We start from the raw sequence: 20806 nt of genomic DNA, 5'->3' as shown, positions 1-20806 counted from the left end.
AAGATATATATTTTGGGGAGCAGGAGTGCATGTGTTTGCAGAGGATCTAGCTTATATTATTTCTTTCATATGTGATTGAGAAAAGTTCAACTAAAGCCTTGTACTACATTTTTTTCCTAATACTTCCTAGAATTATTTACAAGTGTTGATTATTTGTGTAACAATATTAACTGCTAAATTTTCATTGTGGATTATTTTCTTTGTAATAACATGCTCTCTTGTTTCACATGTGGTGCTTTTTACCTGGCATCTACCTTGTTTACAATTTGTGCCTTTTTGGGTTTGTTTGCATTGCCTATCCTATTATCAAACTATAAATCACTTTAGTTTAACACATTCTGAGCATTTCAATTGTTAGAGCTCCATTGTTCATTCTCCCAGGGTTGATAGGGCAAATACAAATTAAAAATAAGGGACTTAATTCTCCCTATTGAAAATAAGGGAAAAGACCCACCCTCGCCTGCTCCCCACCTTTTCTGTGAGTGTTTAATTTGAAACCTGTGGGTTCTTCCTCTCTTTGACATAAGCTTCTGCCGGCTTTCTCAAGGACCTGGAAGACATCTCCCTGAAATGTAATTATCAAGGGAGACAAGGCCTCTATCTCCCAGGGTCTGTGGAAGGGGAGGAGCCTAACTTTGGGGGGAGTCTCCCACCAACTTGTAACATTACCTCATGCCCTAAAGATAGGTTTTTTCCCCTTTGGATAAAGCCAATTAGCTAACGCAGATGGTCACCCCAATTATCAAGTGACTAGGACGAACTGTGTGCGATGAGTGGTGCTGACAGGTCCTCCTACCTGAGGACTACTATTTTCCCTGAGAATAGGCATGAGATGCATTGCATCTGCTGGACCACGGAAGGGCCTCTACAACCTCTTAGTGGGTTGCCTGTAATGCAAACACTCTGGTTTCATGCTTACTCAGTGATAACACTGCTTCCTCTCTCTTCTCTCTTTCCGGAGAGGTTTTCTCAGTCAGGAGAATTTTTTTTTAATTTTTTTATTCTATTTCCCCAATAATAGCAGTACTACTTCTCTGCAAGACAAGAACTAGGAGTGTAAAGTGAACAGCAACATGGGAGGGAAACTTGGAGGAAGCTATCAAAACAAATCTGGTGTAACAGCAGATTATCGGTCGGAGGCCGTCCGTCTCGAGAGACGATGGTGTAGCTTCTTAAGAGTCTATCTGCACCGCCGAGAATGGCTGTGCAGTCCGACTCGGGAGTGACATGGTAGTATCTGTCTCCTCCCGTGTTGAATCGACATCTTGCGATGATGCTGGAGTGTCCTCTCCAGTGAAGCTGAAGCTACAGAGCCTGGGCAGGGTGATATGGAGGGTCTGCTGTTGCCCATGCAGCAGACCCCCCCTCTCTTCGCAGCTGAAGGGTCCAAGGGAAAGACGGAGTCAATACAACTTGGCTTCAGGTGCGCCGCAGGAGTTGCCGGTGTTGACTACAACGTCAAACCGCCTTAGGGACTCCGGCTCCGGATTTTCTGTCGGGGTTTACTCCCTTAGCCTTTCCCCTAAAGAGGTATGCCGCAAGGCAGTGGAGGTTTTTTGGAGTCAGAGTTTTCCTTCTCTGATGTGCCCTGACTGGAAGATCGAACCAGCGACACTTAGCTCGCAGGCCGACGCTCAATCCACTGAGCCAAACCAGCCAGGGACTAACAGCAGATTATATATACCTATTTTCTGATATGTTCGCCAACATCAGAAATACAACTAAAGTCACACATTTTTGTGAATCTGGTAACACCTTGATTTATTTTTTTATGCTTACTGGTTGCTAAGATTTGACACATAAGTTGCCTCTTTTGTAAAATGCTAGCTTTCCTTTTCTTGGCCCATTTTTACTCATTGTCTTATATAGGTTTTATTATCCTGCTTATTATCCCTCACTCAATGAAATGGGTTGCAAATATTTTTTGTCTGTTGCTTGTTTCTTTTCTTGCTATACAAGATATAGTCATGTACCCAAATCTGTCTGTTTGTTTGTCTTTGGCTTTAAGCATCTGAAGGTATAAAAACAATTTTCTTAGTCCAATGTTAAAATTTTTTCTCTTCATTCTATTAAAAAACAAAATTCAACTACGCATATATATTTTTTCAACTAGGTATATTTTTAAAAATTTAATTGGCTTTAGCCAATGATACATGAATTCATCAGCAACCCATCTAACAGACAGAATGGCATTCTGAGATGATGTAGAAAAGGAAAGACTTCTAAAGGCAGAGGGCGCCAACCTAGATAGTTGTACTAGCAAAAAGTGAACCGGTTGTGGTAAGGTGACTGTCCTTTAGGACATGGAAAGGGTCAATCAGGAAAATTACTTAATTAGTAGCTGATCAGATGATTCTGATCAACTAGTTAAAGATTTCATTTCTGGGAGATGCCAAAAGTGCAATTAAATCTTGGTTTTGGTGACATGGGGTTTAGCATAAGTGACTCCATTTGGGGACTGTTGTCCTATTTTTAGCGATACTAAAGTTTTTATAGTTCTAGTTTTTACATTTAAGCTATTAATTTCTAGATTGTATCATTTTTGTGGTACAGTGCAAGAAAGATTTAAGTTACTTTTCTCCAATGGCTAGTCAGCCAGGGGTAGCAACTTGACTTGTAGGTAAGTCTAGTCTGTCAAGAACCCATAAACCTCCATTTTCTTCAGTGGATGAAAACAAGTTTATCCTGCATGTCCATTGTTTAAAGTGTTCAGACGTTTTAATAATACTGATTTATAAATGACAATAAAGTGCTATATTTTAAGAATGTTCATGTTTTGAGTAATACATAGATTTCAAATTGAGTAACACTTTAACTATTGCTACTTACTATAGGGCAATTTCAAAATAAACATCATCAGATTTTTTAAAGCAGATTTCTGAACCTCACCCCCAAAAAACTACTTAAATAAAGATAAAATGAGAATAAAGGATTTTCATTATGTAATTAAGTGACTAAGACAGTCAAAGTATTTTCTTCTTTCCTTTAGCCATGTATGTTGCTGTTTCTAAATTCAAACGTTATATTCAAGTTACAAAAACAAATTCTATGAGAATTTAGGAGTAAAGCAAAGAGTTACTCGGTTTTACTTCCAAGTATAAGGAATTTATATACATAATAAACTAACACTGACCTACAGAACCCTGTTTGTCATAAAACAATTATTTCAGGTACTGTCAATTGTTAAAATGATCCTTAAAGGGAAGATAACTAATATGGTAAAGATGGGCAAAGGAAGTGCAATACTTCTGATTTTGAATTCACTGCTAAGTCAATGTAAACGATATACACACACACAAAAACACACACACACACACATATATATATCAAATTTATATATGTATATATAAATTCCAAGACAATTTGGTCAACACCTCATTTCACATTAGCTTTGGATTATGTCAAACATCTTTAAACATTCCTTTGAAAGAGATAAGTTGGACCTTTCACATAACATGATTATATTCCTTAAGAATAAAAGCAAAAGTGAACAGACACAAAGTTTTCTGAGACATAAAAATATATCCCATATTACCTTTGTAGAACTACATTAACTCAAAACAAAGATTTAGGTTAAAATATTTATTCTGTTCTTAATTGGGCTGAACGGTAATACAAATATTGTGGCCAGACTTACATTTCTCATGTATTATAAATGCCCAAGAACTTGATAGAAAACCACAGATGACCTAGTTTCTTTCACAATTCATACTCAATTATCTCAGGTTTAATTGTATGTGCTTTGCAATAAATTCTCTCCTTGACCGTGACTACTATAAAATTGAAAAGACTAGCTCCAGATAGAGAAATTTTGAGGAAAAAACAAAAACAAGAACAGAAACTGCTGAACAGAAACTTTGAGCCTCTGTGGCTGTCTAAAAGCCTCCTTCACAAGAGAAGCTGAAGCACAAAAATAGACTCATACAGTCACTGTAAGACTGCAGGGGGGAGTTTTATTACCACCCCAGTGCTTGCAATAAGAGATGCAATTTGCAACTCTTACCAAACCCTGAGCACTGGCATTTGAAAAGGCACTAAGAAGGATGTAAACAGTACCCTGCATACGATGGCAGCGTCGGCAACAGAAGCCTAAGTGGTCACTCCCAGGTGCAGAGCCACGGTCAGGACTATTGCACCGACACCCCATTTCCGCGTACGCTCCCAGCAGTGCCATCGCTGTCATTTTAAAGCACAGCCCTGGGAAGAGTCACAGAGCAGCACATCCACCACCTTAATCCATTCTCAGGAATTGACTCCAAATGGAGAACCCAAGTCAGCCCGCCTCTCGCCAGCATGGGCGAGGACAGGAGCCGAAGCGACGTCAGCAGCACTGGGATTGGCTCTTCGCGGGCAAGGCCTCCTGCTCCAGTTTGATTCTGTCCACGTCGTTTTCTTCATTAGGAAAGTTTTGGTGGTTCACAAGAATGTTCTCCACCAGAAACCGGGCTGCTTCATCTATGTTCACGTTGTCCTGTAAAGCAGAAACCAGAAACAGGGTCAATTCCGAGGATTACGCCTTAGAAGAAAGCGTTAAGAATGTTAATGGGAACTAGGAGAATTCCTCCGAGGGGACGTTGTAAATACGCCAGCTGTCAGCTTCTCCGATGTTAAAGAATTTACCAAGAGTTCAATGCTATTGAGTAATGTGGCCATGGAACCCTCTTCTATTTACAAAGAATCACACTTTTTGGTGTTCCTGTTTTAAATTTTCTGTCACTGAGGTTCAAGGGACTATTCTGATGGTGGCACATAAATCTTCACCTTGCTCTGGGGTGCTGCTCACATAAATGAAAGCACCGAAATGAAAAAAAATATCCCTGCCCTTGAACATCTAATTCAAGTATTCAGGATACATTATGTACAAAAATGTCAAAGGGCTCACACCACATTAAAGTAGGATAAATCCATCATGTTCTTGGCTATGCACAGGAAGGAATTCAAGGCACAAGCCAGGGAGACAAGAGCTTAAAGTGGACGAGCAGGTTTTATTGAGCAGAGGACAAGCAGGAAAAGCCGGTCCATAGACACAGAGTAGCAGACTCACAGCAAGAGAAGGAAGAGAGACTCCAACCATGTCTAGAGGCTGAGCTTATATTTGTAGTTTCTACGGAAAGTTGCTGGTGTGCGGAAATAGAATGGAAAAGGTTGGGATTAATTTGAACCTTTACAAGGTATATTTTGTGGCCTTGTGGTTTTCTTTTATGGTATGGGTAAACGATAAGGTATGGGTGAGTAGCTTATGGATCAATCTTTGCAGGAATTTTCTTTGTCCGGAGGCTCTTTGTGGTCTCCCTGCATCTCTGCTCAGCCAAATGCTGGGTCAGGCAGCATGAAGCACGCCCCTCACTTAATTTTGTGTGCCTTTAGTTTATTTGTATAGTTCCCATGACCTCTCCTCTATTATTGTATCAGTACAAATTATTTCTTTTAGTTGTCACACATAAATTAGCCTGAAACAATGTTGCAGGTGTGACTGTCCATTAAGACCATCCTAAGGAATCACTAGCTATCACATTTGTGTAACAGATCTAGAATCATCATCAAACACACAAAGAGCAACACACAGAAAACACTGTGATTTTTAAAAATATTTAACTTAATCTTCTAAAATAATTTTTTTTACAAAAACATTGCAATAATAGTAAAAATCCCTATATACCCTTCACCCATATTCCTCAAATGTTGACAGATAACTGGAGCATTAATCTATCAGCCTTATTCAAATTACATTTATTGTCTCAATGTCCTATTTTTGATCCAGATGAGCAGCTGAATTTCATGGTTATGTCTCCCTGTCTCCTTTACTCTGGAACTGCTCCTTACTCTCCTTACCTTCACGAACTTGATATTCTTGGAGAGCACTGGACAGAGGACATCCCTTCATTTGGGTTTGTTCGATGCTTCCTTATCATTAAATCCGAGTTATGCACTTCTGACAGGAATAAGGCACAAGTAATGTGTCCTTTGTAGTGTATGAGACACACTTGCTTAAAGCCTTATCTGTCAGGTTTCTCCACTGAGGTTTTTCCCCTTTGTACTTAGTAAGTAAAATACTTTTTGGCATTAATTGTAGCATGAATCAATTCTGCCCTTCCAAAACAATAATTACAGTGGTGTTTAATGGTGATTTTCTATTCTTACCATTCCTTCTACATTTATTAGCTATAATTCTACTGTTAGGAAGAACTTCCTCTTCTCTCCCATTTATTTATTCGCTTGTTTACTCATCTCATGGATTACTTTATTCTATGGATTAAATCTATTACAATATTCTTTACTTTGTTGCTCAAATTGTCTTAGATTCTGGGGCTCCTAGAAATAGGCCCTGTGTCTTTTTGATATGTCTCCACCACGCTGTGTGAGGGCTCCTTACTCTCTGGCACCACAAAATATCTCTGGCACGTCTTTACTGTGCTTGTCCCACACACAGGCCTGAAATCCGCCATTTCTCCAGGAAACCCCAGTCCTTTCTACTGGAGAACAGTAGTATTTAAAGTTACTAAGGACTCATAAGCTCATTGGTTCTGTGGTGTTGTTGCTTCTAAGCCCTCCCAGCAGACAGACCCAGTAAATACATGTGTGTATCCCTATACACACTGATATCTATTTCTGTGCTTACCTCTCTGTTTATACATATATAGTGTGTTCATATGTGGGCATGTATGTGTATATGTGTATATATACACACACATATAAACACAGCCACATACTCATGGGGTGTATATGTATGTATATAATATTATGTTTATACTGATCTCTCCAATTCCATTCCAATGCCTTGAGGTTCATTCTAGTCCTCTCCTTTATTTGTTTTTTCTTCCTCAGACAGGGAGAGACCTGCAAGACCTGTGCTGTTTATTAAAGTATCTTTTCCAGCACCAACACAAGCTTTTCTACTTCCACTCCCAAGATAAGTATTAACTTTAATTAAAGCATTGGTCTTTGAATGTCCAAATAGCATTCAGTTCTCACCATTCCCAGTATATCAAGTAATTCTAACGTTTTCTAATTGCATTTAGTAGCCATTGGTTAGGAACAAAAACTTCCACGTGGTAGTGTAGTTAGCCACACTTTTTCATATTAGGAAGGCATTATTTGCCACAGAGGCGAAAAGATGAAATTCATGAACTCAAAATTGTTTTTTGGCTATGTTCCTGTTAGAATTCGGATCCCTGGAATTCAAGCAGAAATCAGATTTGAAGGTAGCTTCTGGCCAGCTCAGAAGTACAGGTGTGAGTGACGCCTGGACAGGACTTTGAGCTGTGACTAAAACTTTTAACCTGACTTTTACGTTACTGTTATTCTCCTGGAACACGCCTGGTTTACTATTAAGGAGATGTGCAGATGTTCCTCAGATATTTGTGGGAAAGCACAGAACATGCCCGGAACTTGACTCTCAACCAGTGTTTTCCTCCTTATCCCTCGATGTGATGCTGTCTATAAATTCGGGGGGGGGGGGGGGAAGCAGGGCAGAAGTAGATTTACAGTGGTTCACATGGAAAATAATAAAGTAATTAATACATTATAATACAAGGACAAACTGTTTTATTACTCATAACTGTAAACCTCCTTTTGCCCACCCCTGAATAACAAAGCGGATGCCTTACACAGTCTCAAACTATAGGCCACATGATGCAATTATTTACAAATCTTCCATTGAGATCCTGGGGACGAATTTGGATTTATTATTTGACTGGTTAATTTAAATAAAACTAAACGGAAAATTTTACCTGTAATAACGTACATCTTCTCTACCAAATCTCAGGCTGTATTAAACATTTCTTCCAGCAAAGATAATGAAGTGAGAAAATCTCCTGACAGAGGAGACAGAGGGCATGGCTTCCAGCACAAGCTCCTTGATACGCAGCCTTCCCTTGTGTAATTTCTTACTTTCTGCCTGGCCAAGTGGTCATGCAGCATCTTCTCTGGGCTTTCTCTCTTTTCTGCCACTACTTTCTATTTATGACACTAACTTTTAAGACGCTAGAATATATTTATGTAAACAAATAGTCTTCAGCTTGGGAGTAAACACTTCTGCCTCCAGAAGAAACTGTTTGTCCCAATGACTCCGTCATCACTCAGTATTTTCAGGGCAGCCTTTCTGCGCGGTCTCCCGGACCTTTGCTTTTATTATTCTGATCATCGATGGCATCAAATAATCTTCCACTTTTAGGATGGGTTTCTGGTAAAGCTAAAAACAACCTGGCAGTACATAGGTGATGAGAAGGAACAATGCTTTTAAAAAATATATACACAAGAAATTCACAGAAGGCATACTAAAACCTAGAACTGTGTTAGGATTACACCAAACGGCTGGTTTTGAGTTTGTCTGTCATCAGAGAATTTCTCAAACATCTCATCATTCTTACATAAGTCTGATTGTTATTTGACCTTTGAAGTGGAACTCCCAACACACATAAGCAAACACCCTCCACCTTCCAATATTTTGTGCCTGTAATTTTCACACTCACTTCCTTGTACATCCAGGCTGCTAAGATCTTCACCCCCCAACTTATATGTTTTTGTTTTTCTTAAAAACAAACAAACAAAAAAAAAAAACAAAGACATTTTATCCAGCTTCCCATAACGAGTCAAAAGAAAAATTCTCACTCCACTATTCATGAAGAATTATGTCACAAATATTGACTTCCTTCTTGTTCAAATTCTTTCGTACACAGTTAATATAAAACTCTTCAGCATCACCCAAATACATCTTCTCTTCAATACCTTAGTCTTGTATATGAACTACGTCTTCACCAGGGATGTGACCCTAAGTTTTGTTAACCCTTCTGTAAAAATAAAAAATGCTTCTGCTTCACCCCATAAACTCTAGGTGCACGAGACTTCATTTAAAGACTCAAACTCACAGAAAAAAGGATTTGTTATTTTCTCTGAATAATAGCTTGCTTTTATTTTAATGTGAACTCTGTCCTTCTAATCAGCTCCCCACTGACCAATTGTGAAAGGCTTCCTGCTGTTGACTGAGAGAAGCTGTAACATATCCGTGCTGTGCTGCGCTTTTTCCTCGGCTTCCAGCACTCACTCACTTCAATCCATCTACACACTTCAGGGTTACAGCTCGGGTGTACAAGCTAACAGCAGAGCAGATACAAAGGCAAAGCAGAGCTCACCTTTGCGGAGGTTTCAAACCATCCAGTGAAGCCATGTTCTTTGCAGAACTGGTCCATCTGGGAAGAATTCTGGGCACCATCCCTTTTCTGGTCACACTTATTAGCTAAGAGAACAGCAGGAATAGGGCCGCCACTTGGCAGATGGACTTTACTATCCAGATCGTTTTTCCATTTTAAAACTGCCTCAAACGTGGAGCCTCTTGATATATCAAAGACTACAAAAGCGCCAACTGCTTCTTTATAGTAGATTCGGGTCATGTTGCCAAACCGCTCCTGCCCTAGAAATAAATATAGTAAGAGGTTAAAAAGTCCCAATATAACACCTTTGACCCTAAGAATAAACACATATCTTCCAAGCCATAGCAACATACAGGGGGGAGATTAAGGACATACACAGAACTGACTCACAAAGAGGAAGTGGCTGATCGCGTGGTCTGAGTACACAAATAACCAGTTTTCGTTCCGCACGTGTACAACACATTCTCCATAACCATCAAGATGACAGTACTTAAGGCTTCAGAGCCCATCATTTCCCTCTCCATCTTGGTCTAAGACAAGGGAGATACTAAAGGAAAAAAGGAAGCGGGGGGTAGAGGAAGAAGAGACCAGAGTAGAAGAAAATGAAGCCTGCAGGAAGAAGATCAGTGTAGTGGGTTAAGTGGTGGCCAGAAAGATTAGGACTGGACACGAGATCAAAGTGCCCATGCTCTTAACTCATCTTTCTTACACATCTCCACCTGCTTCTGACTCAATATACAAGATTGATCTCCCCTAAGAAGGCAGACACATGCAGACCTGCTATTGTAGAACAGAAAGTGGCCCAATGGTTGTGCTGCTAAAAGAAAGATCAATTACAGAGTTCTTCAAATATTGGTACTTTTAAAATAATTTAATAGGTTAAGAACTTTGGGAATAATCTTCTGCTTAACATATCATATAGGACTTTGAAATGCATGCTCTTACACTCTGACATCATACTATCTTTGACATAGGAAGGATCTTTCTCATTATCTGACAGATAAAAAAAACATGCAAAGAGCGGTTTGACCAGGGTTCCAGTAGCACTGACTGAAGAAGAAGGGACTCTGACCCAGGCCTTCTGACTCCCACACATCTATGGAAATACGATGCCGGCCATCATGAACTACCTTGCAGTTAGTTGCCTTGACTTTTAAAGTTTATACACTCAATAGGTCAAGTTACAGAGTAGAGGTCTAAAGAAAAATGAGTGGCAATCAATGTTAATCTAAGATTAATAACTCTGACCAATGATTAAAAACACTATAATAGGATGCTTTCTTATTAAAACACATAATGAAAGACACATTTACCTACATTTCATTGATGGTAACAAATGCAAAGCTCCCCCCCAAATTAATATTTTTCTCCTCCGAATTCTACTATGCCATCGTACAATTTTAGATATTGCTGAGTGGAATAATGGAAAAATAAAATAATCGGGTTAAGTTTAGCCCAAAAATTTTTTTATTATTCTGGGATGATACTTCCCACAAATCTATAAATAAAATGCAGGAAATGCCTGCTGTGCTGAAGGCTCCCGGGTTGTTGCCCCACGACAGGAAAGGACGGGGGACGGGGTAGAGAAGTGTGCAGTTACTAACTACAGAGACAGCTGCCTTTGTTTTGTTTTGTGTAGTGTGTTATGTTACGAATTAAAAGCTTACAGCAAATATGGAAACTCAGAACCCGGGAGATCTTCCTCTTAATAGGTCTGCGGAAGTAGTTCAGAGGGTGGGAGAACTCTTAAGTGACACCGCTGTCTTGGACCAGTGCTGTGGCCATTTCTTACTGGAGGAGGGAGAACCCTTCATGCTTTCATGACAAAACACTTAAAAGGACATTATTACAACTGGGAGATGACAACCCGTATCATCTATTCCAACGTCTCTTATTTTACGGATGAGAAAATAAAATCCCAGGGAGAGAAAGTCACTCAAATTTCCTAGGCTGATTGGTTACCTAATGTGCTGCCTGATCTGTAAACCTAGTATTTTGTGGGATATATGATACTGCTCCATATGTCCCCATGTTTCCAAATAGATCCAGGGCAGTGACATTAGCCAAGGACTCTCCTTAAGGACAGCACAGCCCTACTACAGAAGTTAAGGTCCTGCTCTCTGTCCCCTAGCACTTTACCATGGCAGCCAAGGGAAATGTCCCGCTGCTGAGCTCCTGAATGGCCCACACTAGGGACAGCCCTTCCTATCATATTGCTGTGGGCACACCGCCAGCATATTCCAAATGACTCTATAGTGTTTTATCCTTTAAAAGATGAGTTACTTCCTTTTATAGAAGAGGAAACCTTTATTATAACTACACATCTTGGCACTGAGAAAGGAGAAAAAGAACACAGTGCTAGTCATCCAGGTTTAAGGATATTTAAAGGTACACAATTTACACACCCAGAAGGCCAAACCCCAAGTAACATGTGGTGGCAAAAGGATTAAAATGCTTCTCTAATACATATTGGGGAGTATCTAACACAAATAACTTTGAAGAGGAGTAGAGATGACTTAAGTAATATATTTCCAAGAATATATAATTCATTAAGGAAAAGAAGACCACAAAATACTTTGCCTCACCTCTTATATCTAATGCAAATTTTCAACAGGGTAGTATTTGCCCTTATGTTTGAAACAGGAAGTACTGCATTCTGAACTGTTACCAGAAACACAGGCCAGAGATGCTTTCTCTTATGATTTTAATCACTGGTTTTCTTTAGTTTCTTAATGTTTGTCTCAAAACTTTATGTTCATGCCCCCATTGGATAAATAAATGTTTCTTTCTTTTTTTTTTTTATCGTCACTTAAAATCAGTAGCAGAACTGGACAAAGTTTTCATCACCAAGTAAATGTTTCTGAATGTTATTTGGAATTCAAAATATAAATTTCACAATGACAAATAAATCAAAGCAACAGGACAATTGGTGCTTAGTTTTCCAAGTATAAATGCTTACCTCCCCTCGCCCCACCCCACCCACACACTGAGAATCACTGGGCCACATATTCTTTCTCAAGGTGATTGACTGAAAATGAACAGCTTCTAGTTAGTGCATTTAAAATCCTTTACAAAAATCCTTAAATCATATTGTGCATTCAGAGATGAAGCTCTTCTAACAAGCTGGTGTGGTTGGTTGCTGATAGATCAAGACTCAGTAAAAATTTTAAGTCCAGTCATTGGTTCTAAAACGATAAGTGTATGTCCATTTAGAACTTTTATAACTTGATATAGGTAATAATGTGATGTCATAATGTGTCTTGGGCATAAGGTTTATGATTCATTGCGCTACCACTTTATCAAGCTATTTTAAACTTGCCCCGCGTTACACCTTGATATTAAATATAGACATTGTTAAAAGTAAAATAATTTCTTAAAGAACCACCATAACATTAACCAATAAGGCAATGTAAGAAATAGACCGTACTGCATTCTCCCCATCCCCCACACTAGTTAGCCCAATTTTCCATAAAACAAGTGCCTGTATTATGATCAGTGAAAGAAGTTTAAAAGATGATGCATTGAATCAGCATCCTCAGAGTTTAGATTTGCTATGCACTGAATGTCACAGTTTAATACTGCACTACTAAGAAGGTGAAAGGGGTCACATAATATTACACAATCCCATTTATTTCTCTGGTTTTCCTTTTTATCACATGTAAAACGAGAGGGGGACAATATAACAACAAAACCTTTGATGTCAGAAATCTCTGGATCCACACCCTCTCTCTGCAAGTCAGAGGTGTGTAGACCTTGAGGAAACCCCCTAAACTTCCTAGTCTGCTTACCCACCTGTAAACTGCAATTCCCGTTTTGCCAGATTATTTAAATATAAATGAGAATGAAAGTAAACTGAGTGACAGGGACTAGAGAACAGCTTTTAGTAAATGGGGACTATTATGTGAGAGGGCCAATGACCAGAAGTTTCCAACTCTGAGATTCTGTGCTTACATTTGGAAATATATGTCCACTTGGAAAAATAACCATGATGGGGAAAGACGGGCAAAACTGCTAATGAAGTGATATACAAAGCACCATTTTTGCTCAGACCATCCCCTTTTGAAACTGAGATTAAGCCTGTTTGGTGAGCAGAATAATAAAACCGAATTCAGAAAAAAATAGGACAATACCTAAATTAAAAGGAAAATAAACTGCTTTTGAGATGGAGCAGCATTATATTAAGTAAGCCTCACGATCACCAATTCCCAGATACACGCCAATTCAGATTCTGGGATTTTCCTTTTGCTATCTGAGATGACAGGGCTTTGGTGGCATTTAGTCACTGTGTAAGGTCTGTCTTATCCAACTACTTTCGTCTTCTGCGGCAACTGTAAAAAGAACATCTGACTTTAATCAATTTAAAGTAGGGATTTCTGTCCAAGGAAATGTACCATCTCTGTCCTATAAATCCACACACTACCCTCACAGGGGCTCATGTGATAGCCACACAGATAAGGAGGAGGTGGTGTGGGAAAGGAACTTAAGGGTCATGGGAGGTGGGTGTGAGGGAGCAGGGGGAGTAGGCAGCTGTGTCCTATTACGTGGGGAACTCCCGGGGTGCAGCGACAGGGTGGGTCTTTTGGAAGGGTGCAGCAAAGCCAATGACCAGAACAACTGTCTTCACCTTTAGTATAAATCAGATCACCCATGGGGCTTGGTAAATTGCAAATTTCCAGGCCCCACCTCTGGGAATTCTAATTTGCCAAGCATGGAGGGTTGCTAGGTGCCTACTCTAGTATCCCTTCCCAAAATTTTATGTGGGGAAGCAATGTATTCAATTATTTAAAAAAGTCTAGATTTCCTAGCTGGCCTTTACATTTGAGTGGATCACAAAGATATAGAATATAGCCAAGGAATAGGTGAGTGGTAAAATGTCAGTTTCAGTCCATGAAAACTTGATGGTTCTGCTCACCAGCCTTGGACGGCCCCACCACACATTAGGTGATAGGAAGGATGTCTACTTGATAAATCAAGATGGATGGTGATGTTGGTCAGATGAGGCCACGTCCGTTGAAACAGTCGATGCTAAAGAATCTGCATTTCAAGCACTTCACATGAGTTGGATGGAGGAGGTGTCATATGATCACACCCCAAAACCCAACATGTTTAGCTTAATTTCAAGAAGCAATCAAAAATCACTGCAGAAGATACTTAGGGCAAATATCTGGAGAGAAGTAAATGTAACGAGTGGGGAAGAAGAGAATGTGAGTCATCTCTCAGTTAAAAAGACCAACAGAGATCCTTAAACTAACCCCCGCTACCCACTTATTTTTATGTGGTTCATCTCTCTCAAAAGAAGAGTGAAGAAATTAGATTTCTAGCCCCCTGGATGGCAAAAAGTCAAAAGGCTTTTTTGAAAATATAACTGAATAGAATTCGCAAACACCCCTTTTCTTGTATTTTTATGTCCCTTCAGAAATCTCCCCACCTTTATGTCTTCACCTTTTCATCATCCAAGAGAAGATCTACAACCATAGTACAGCTTAGACTTGTCGACTTAGCCCAGTCTCTATTAGTTAAGTGTTGTTTAAGTGAAAAATCCTCACTATTTTAAGGATATGCTATTTTGGGTTACAAATCTAAGGGCTTCAAAGTCTTCTTTGAAAGTGTACCTTCTCTCAATCTATTTTAATAAATGCTTAGAAATACATATTAATCATTTTTTATTGTCTGTATTTTATGAAGCTTTGACATCTTGGGGCCTTGTTGACCAGGGGAGGGACTGACCCTCCCAGCGTTAGCTTCTTCTTAGAGAGAGCAGCCGGCCTGTTGAGAACATGTCTTTGATATTGCAAACCAACCAATCCTCAGCCCACACTCTCCATCTGCCTCCTGTTTCAGGTTCCTGCACTGTAGGACTCTACGCATTGGCCCTAAGTCACTGTGGCCAGGTATTATAGACAACTAGGGAGCACCCTGTACCCCAGAGCCATTGAAATCTTTCAAATCATCCAAACCTAAGTTTGCTCAGCTTGGCCATGCTGCCTTGCCCATTTCTCCCTGCAAAAACTGCAGTCAAGGCTCTTGCCCATGCTTTTCCCTTGCTCATTCCGCCACCTGACCAACGTGCTGCTTCCCCACGAGGTCCTGCGTGGTGTGGCCTGCTCTCTCCTCTGGGAACATTTAGTAACAAACTTTATTTTCAATGACTATTGTCTCCTGATGTGTTGACCACAACATACGTGAATAAAAACAAGTCCTGGGAACATTTTAAAATAGAATAAGAATCACTGACAATCCATATCAAAAGCTTAAGAAAACTGGATGATCAGGGTAACACATACATGATGGATAAAAGTTTTAAAATATATTTGAAACTAACACTGCATCTCTAGACTAATGCATGGCTACAGGTTTAATCTGTGGAGTGACAGAGCACATATCAGGCAAACATCTGTAATTATGACCTTACCCTCCTGTGTGTGTGCTCTGCAACTCTACACCATCAAACTGCTTTGTTATCTTCAAAAAAGTCCACAGTTTGGAAACAGTCTTTCAGAATGCATGCAGAAAAAAATGGTAGAGCCAAACAAAAAGTGTCTACCTTGGAAGTACTGTGCTTCGTAATTAAGAGAAGTTTAATAACTAAAAATTCTGGATTAATAATATAAAGAGATGATAATGATCACAATGGATATAAAATATGAGTCGTATGCTCTAAATACAGGAATGATCAGAACACTTGCAAATTCAGACAAGGGTTTGTACTACTGTTTGAACACCGGTGAACCCACAAATGGACTACACTATTAATAACTTACTGTTTTAAGGCCTGTCTCTGAACAATGCCATTGATTACTTATATTTCCTTGGTCAAGTTACTACACCTCACTCTACTGAGACTATGAATCTCTGAACATTTATAATTCAATTCAAACAATAGAAAGGTTAGGCAAGTCTTTGCAAGCAAAGTCAGATTTTAGTATTTCTTATCAGTGCTCCACTATCTCTGCTGCTAACCTGAGCATCTTTTTGCTTGGATTAATTGAAGAAACTAAGAAAGGTAACATATTCAAAATAAGAGGAAAGGTAATAGGCATACCATTGTCAGGGAGTTTCCGTGTGTGTAACACAAATATGTTATTATGCTGACCATCCTGCCTATGCAATTATGAATGCATACTCCAGACTGGGGCATCCAAAGTGTCTCAAATTAAGGAAGATTTAAAAATGCAGAATGGGACAGCAGGCTTTGCTTGTGATGTGGCAAAGCAATTCAGCCTGAATAAGATTAAGGATGACAACACTGTATGGGAGTCAGATGTAATAAAGATTTTAAAAATCCCTATAAATGAGTTATTAAGTTACTGGCCACCAATAAGCCCTAGGAACATGACTGTAGTATTCACTGTTTAAGATAGAGACTACAAATAGCTATTTACAAAGACTAATTTCTCAAAGCCCTGCTTCTTCCTACTTAGAAGAAACTTAAACATGAATAATTCCTGATTGATAGATAATTTGAAAGTCAAAGTGTCAAAGGTAAGATTCTTGCTCATAAAGGGTTAAAGGAAAGTTATTAAAGGAGACAAGAGGAGACCACGAGGTATAGTAACTGGCAATATGCAAGTTGGAACAAGTAAATCAGGGTCAACATTCTAATTTAGGATGAGAATTTTAAAAACGTGACTCTGGAAGTATGATTTATATAATTTAAAATGTCTTCCAAGCAGGAAGTTTATGCTTTGGTAAATAGTAGTTACATGAACTTCAGAGAAGATTGTTCTGATTTGTTCTATGGCCCAAAGGAGTGTTATAAAGAAATTTTAATCCAAAAGAGTAAATGGTAGCAGAATAGGCCACCCCCAAAATATGCTACTTGGCATAAAAATTATTTTGGACTAAAGGCCTCTTTTTGTCCAACCTGGTATAAAAGTACTTAGGTTTTGCTACCATGGTCTTCATTTCCTTATGAGAGCTCTTGGGTCATGTAACACATTAAGTAACTTTCTGCTGTTAACATGTCTTACATCCATTTAATTCTCTGGCCCAGCTGAAAACACTTAGAGGGGAAAGATAAAATGCAGCTCACTTCAATGAATACATGAAGACAAAATTATACTAGAGCTAAATGGACTTTTATTTTGCAAAGATTTAGCCTCAACCAGCCATTCAACCTACATAGAAAATTCTATAGTTGCTAATAGGCTTGTAATAAGTAGCAAGCCAAATACTACTCCATCTATAATACATAAAAAATTATGATATGAGATATCTCTTGCTACATCTTAATTTAATATGCATTTATTAAACTCTCTTTGAAATCTTACCAGAGACTTCAATATTTTCATATGTGTTGAGAAACAGTCTCAAAGCAAGTATGAATTAAGAGACAGCAGTTGCGTAACACAAACATTGTATTAAACTCTGTATGTAATTTGAAGCCACATTCATTTGATGCAATAAGAGAGTACTTGTAAGGCCTGCACACAAGAGTCACTATTTTTCTTAACTTTAAGAGTTTAGCTTAAATTGCTTGGCCACTCTTCTGGAAAACATTTGGACAACTCCTGCCTGCCACGCTTGCCAAAGCTTTCAATACACAGACCGATTATAATTTCTTTACCACCTTGCCCGTCTCTGAAACAACAACAGAAAAAACTAGTAATGACAACCATATCTAGTGGCCCCACTCTACCACCTACTATTTTGCAACTAAGGAATATTTCTATCCTTTGAGATTTAAAAATGATTCAACTTTGTTACTTCATAAGGCAAATATGCTTAGCCACAGGGAACTTTTTGGAGCAGCCTCCAGTTTGCCTTCATTACATCACAACTACTTAACTCCAATGGTATGAACGAGGATTCACTAGTAGCTCCAATACCCAAACCAAACATAGTTAATGATGTAGCTCTTTAAACTTTAAGTTAAAGCCAAGTTATTTCTGTCTCTCAGTTTCCTTATATATTAAGACTCTATCTCTGAAAACTTTATAAGGCGACCCTGCTCTTGTTAATTGCTAGGGTGTACAGGCTGAACAGAATCTAACATCCAGGGATTCCTTTGTGAAATCTTACAGTTCTGCCTTCCTTGCTGGCAAAGCTCAAGTTTTATCTTTTATTTATTTATTTTTAAGCAAAAGTGCAAGGATAGTCCATCTGCTTATGTACTAGAGTCCGATAAAGACTATGTCCCCTTCCTAGCTCTATAGGCCTGTTCAGAAAGAATGAAAAAAGAGGAGGTGATACCCAGGAAGAAAGCTCTTACTGATGTTTTTACAGTCCCAAGTCTCCAAATATCAGCGTTTTCCCTTTAAGCTTAAAGATACAACTGTGCCATCAGAATCGTTTATTTACCTGCAGTGGGACCCAATCATAATTTAATAGCTAAATATCACATTATTTTCCATGAAGACGAATGTAAAGTCAACAGGCCTCCTAGATGGGGGTTTAAAATCATCTTCATGGAAATCCACAGCTACACTGAAGATTCCTGGAGAATGATTATCACACAGTTAGGTAAAGCAACCGTTAGAATCCATGACTTTGTCATAAAGCAATACTACTGTTCATAAGTGTTCTACGAAATAGCAGGAAGTGTTTCAAAAGAAGCCCCTGGCTTCAAAAGATGACTTTTCAAACGGACTTTTGGTTTTCTGAAAGAAAAAAAAAATAGCTGAGCCCAAGACTGACTACTCCCCTTTCTCTGAGGTATTGATGTACACGAATTTATTCTCATATCTGAGGTAGAGAGGTCTGTTTTAAATAAGTGAGTATGTAGGTTATAATTCTTCAGTAATTTCCCATATGTAATAAGCTTTTGATGAAAAGAGCACTACCTAGCTCACAAACCTGTGCCCCAGCCTCCACCCTCTGCTACCAACTAGGTGACCATAACTTCTATGAACTTCAGTTTATGCAAATGCAGGACGAAGGATGGTCTCTCCAACCCTGAATCTGCCCCTAGCCAAACGCTGAGCTTCTTCACACCAGAAATAGCCGAACAGAGCAGCTTTGGGTACCACTTCCATATCCAAACTTTCCAAAAGTTAATATCTTTTTTGAGTTCAAGTTTTCACAAATTAGAGCAAGGAGAATATGTACCCCTCAAAGAGGGTTATTATGCTCCGAAATGACACAGGAAAGCAAATGCCGGGGAAACGTGGCAGGAGGAAGCAGGAGTGTTGGTTTAGAGTAAACTTTCAAGAGAATTTCCCCAAATCTCCACCTGTTTGGTCTGACCTAGGAATGAGAGCGTGGTGTACAAAGAGCAGACATCCACTCACAAAGAAGTGTCTTGGATCCCAGGTGGGTGATGAAAAACGCGCTGAAAAGGAACCTGGTTTCTAGTTTGGTTGTCACTAAATGCAAGTGTGACTTTGGGTAAGTCATGAACTTCAGCTCTTATCTCCACTACTCTTCCTGGTGTACTCTAAGATTGTTAATATTCAGTGAAAACTTATGAAAAGGCCCCTTAAGGCTTTCTCGGGGCAGGTGAGAGAGAGCGTTGAGAGTAGAGGGTTCCTTCCCATCTTTGAAATATAAAAGGCCTTCCTCATACTTAAGCAGAAGCATCCGTCTAACCAGGGTTATTTACTTATGCACGTATTTATTTTGTCCTGCTGTTAAATTCTTCAACTACTGCCCTTTCATTGTCCTGATCCACTGGAGTCCACTCCCTTTGCATCTTCCCTTGTGATTTAGTCGCTTCTAAACGCGCGCAGGCGAGTTCACGCCGCGGACAGAGAAAGAAGAGGGGAGACCGAGCTGGGTCGCGTGGCCCCTGGCTCCCGACGGTTGGGGAACCTGGCGGACGCCCCTTCCCGGAAGCCATCGCCCACCCGCAGCGGCGTCCCCTCGTGTCCGCGGCTCAGGCCAGCGGCTTACCCGCGATGTCCCACAGCTGCAGGCGCACCAGCGTCCTGCTGTCCCAGTTAAGGACCTTGAGCGCGAAGTCCACCCCGATGGTGGCCCGGTAGTGCTGGGAGAAGAGCTGGTGGACATAGCGCTTGATGATGCTGGTCTTGCCCACTCCGAGTTCGCCGATGACCAGCACCTTGAAGAGGTGCTCGCGGGTCTCGGGCTCGGCGGTGGCGGACGCCCGCCGTCCCGGGTCCCCGGCCCCGCCGCCCGCCATGAGCGCCCCTAGCCCCGCTCCAGCCAGCGAGCTGCTCTCGCCGAGCTCCGAACCGCGCCGGGCCCCGCCGGCGGTCGAAACTTCCCCGAGGCCGCGCCCACGCCACCGCCTGATCGGTCACAGGACCCGGAACCAGCCGTCGCTCCCAGCCCTTGCGGGGCGGGGAAAGGACCGGGGCTGGCCTGGCAGGGGAGGTCCGGGCTAGGTAACCGCCCCCCCACCGCCCCCCGCCAACACCCCCTGTCTCCCCAGTTGCACTCGGGCAGGCGGGACCAGACTCCCGGCACTTCCTCCGCTGGGGCGGCGTGGGTCCTGCACGCCTCCTAGTGGCCTAGGGCCGACTGGGATCCCACCGAGGGCCAGAGCAAGCCCAGGAGGGTCAAGGTCAGCCTGATAAAACTGCTGAAGCCACTGAGCCAGCTATTGATAAAGCCCAGGTTGGAGAATGGAGGGGCCGGAGGTGGTGGAAAGATGGGGCGGCGCTGGCCTGAGAATAAGCTCCCTCCCTGGCTCTGTCTCTCCTGAGAAGGTTTGGCACCTGAAGATCATCTCCTCAGCAAGGGAATGGTTCTCCAGT

General features: G+C 40.6%; 1 protein-coding gene and 1 non-coding gene across 3 annotated transcripts; both read right to left on the bottom strand.

Annotated features, from left to right (window-relative positions):
* Positions 1-3317: 3317 nt before the first annotated feature.
* Positions 3318-20369, bottom strand: RAB32 (RAB32, member RAS oncogene family). Of its 2 annotated transcripts, none has more exons than XM_090280688.1 (3): positions 19980-20357; positions 9132-9409; positions 3318-4471 (listed from the first exon to the last, which is right to left on the bottom strand). In XM_090280688.1, the coding sequence occupies exons 1-3, from the start codon at positions 20227-20229 to the stop codon at positions 4322-4324; spliced, it is 678 nt and encodes a 225-aa protein (XP_090136814.1). In that variant the 5' UTR covers positions 20230-20357; the 3' UTR covers positions 3318-4321. The 2 variants fall into 2 exon arrangements, with proteins under 2 accessions (XP_090136814.1, XP_090136813.1); XM_090280687.1 differs by lacking the exon at positions 3318-4471 and adding an exon at positions 7786-8202 and having other exon boundaries at positions 19980-20369.
* LOC150007901 (small nucleolar RNA SNORD38) lies at positions 11937-12001 on the bottom strand. Its single transcript, XR_016512121.1, has one exon. It is a non-coding gene; the product is annotated as a small nucleolar RNA SNORD38 (small nucleolar RNA).
* Positions 20370-20806: the final 437 nt, after the last annotated feature.

The sequence above is a fragment of the Furipterus horrens genome, unplaced genomic scaffold (assembly GCF_987537825.1).
Source record: "Furipterus horrens unplaced genomic scaffold, mFurHor1.1.pri manual_scaffold_6, whole genome shotgun sequence".
Taxonomy (NCBI): Eukaryota; Metazoa; Chordata; class Mammalia; order Chiroptera; family Furipteridae; genus Furipterus; species Furipterus horrens.
This window is presented reverse-complemented; position numbering and strand designations above follow the sequence as displayed.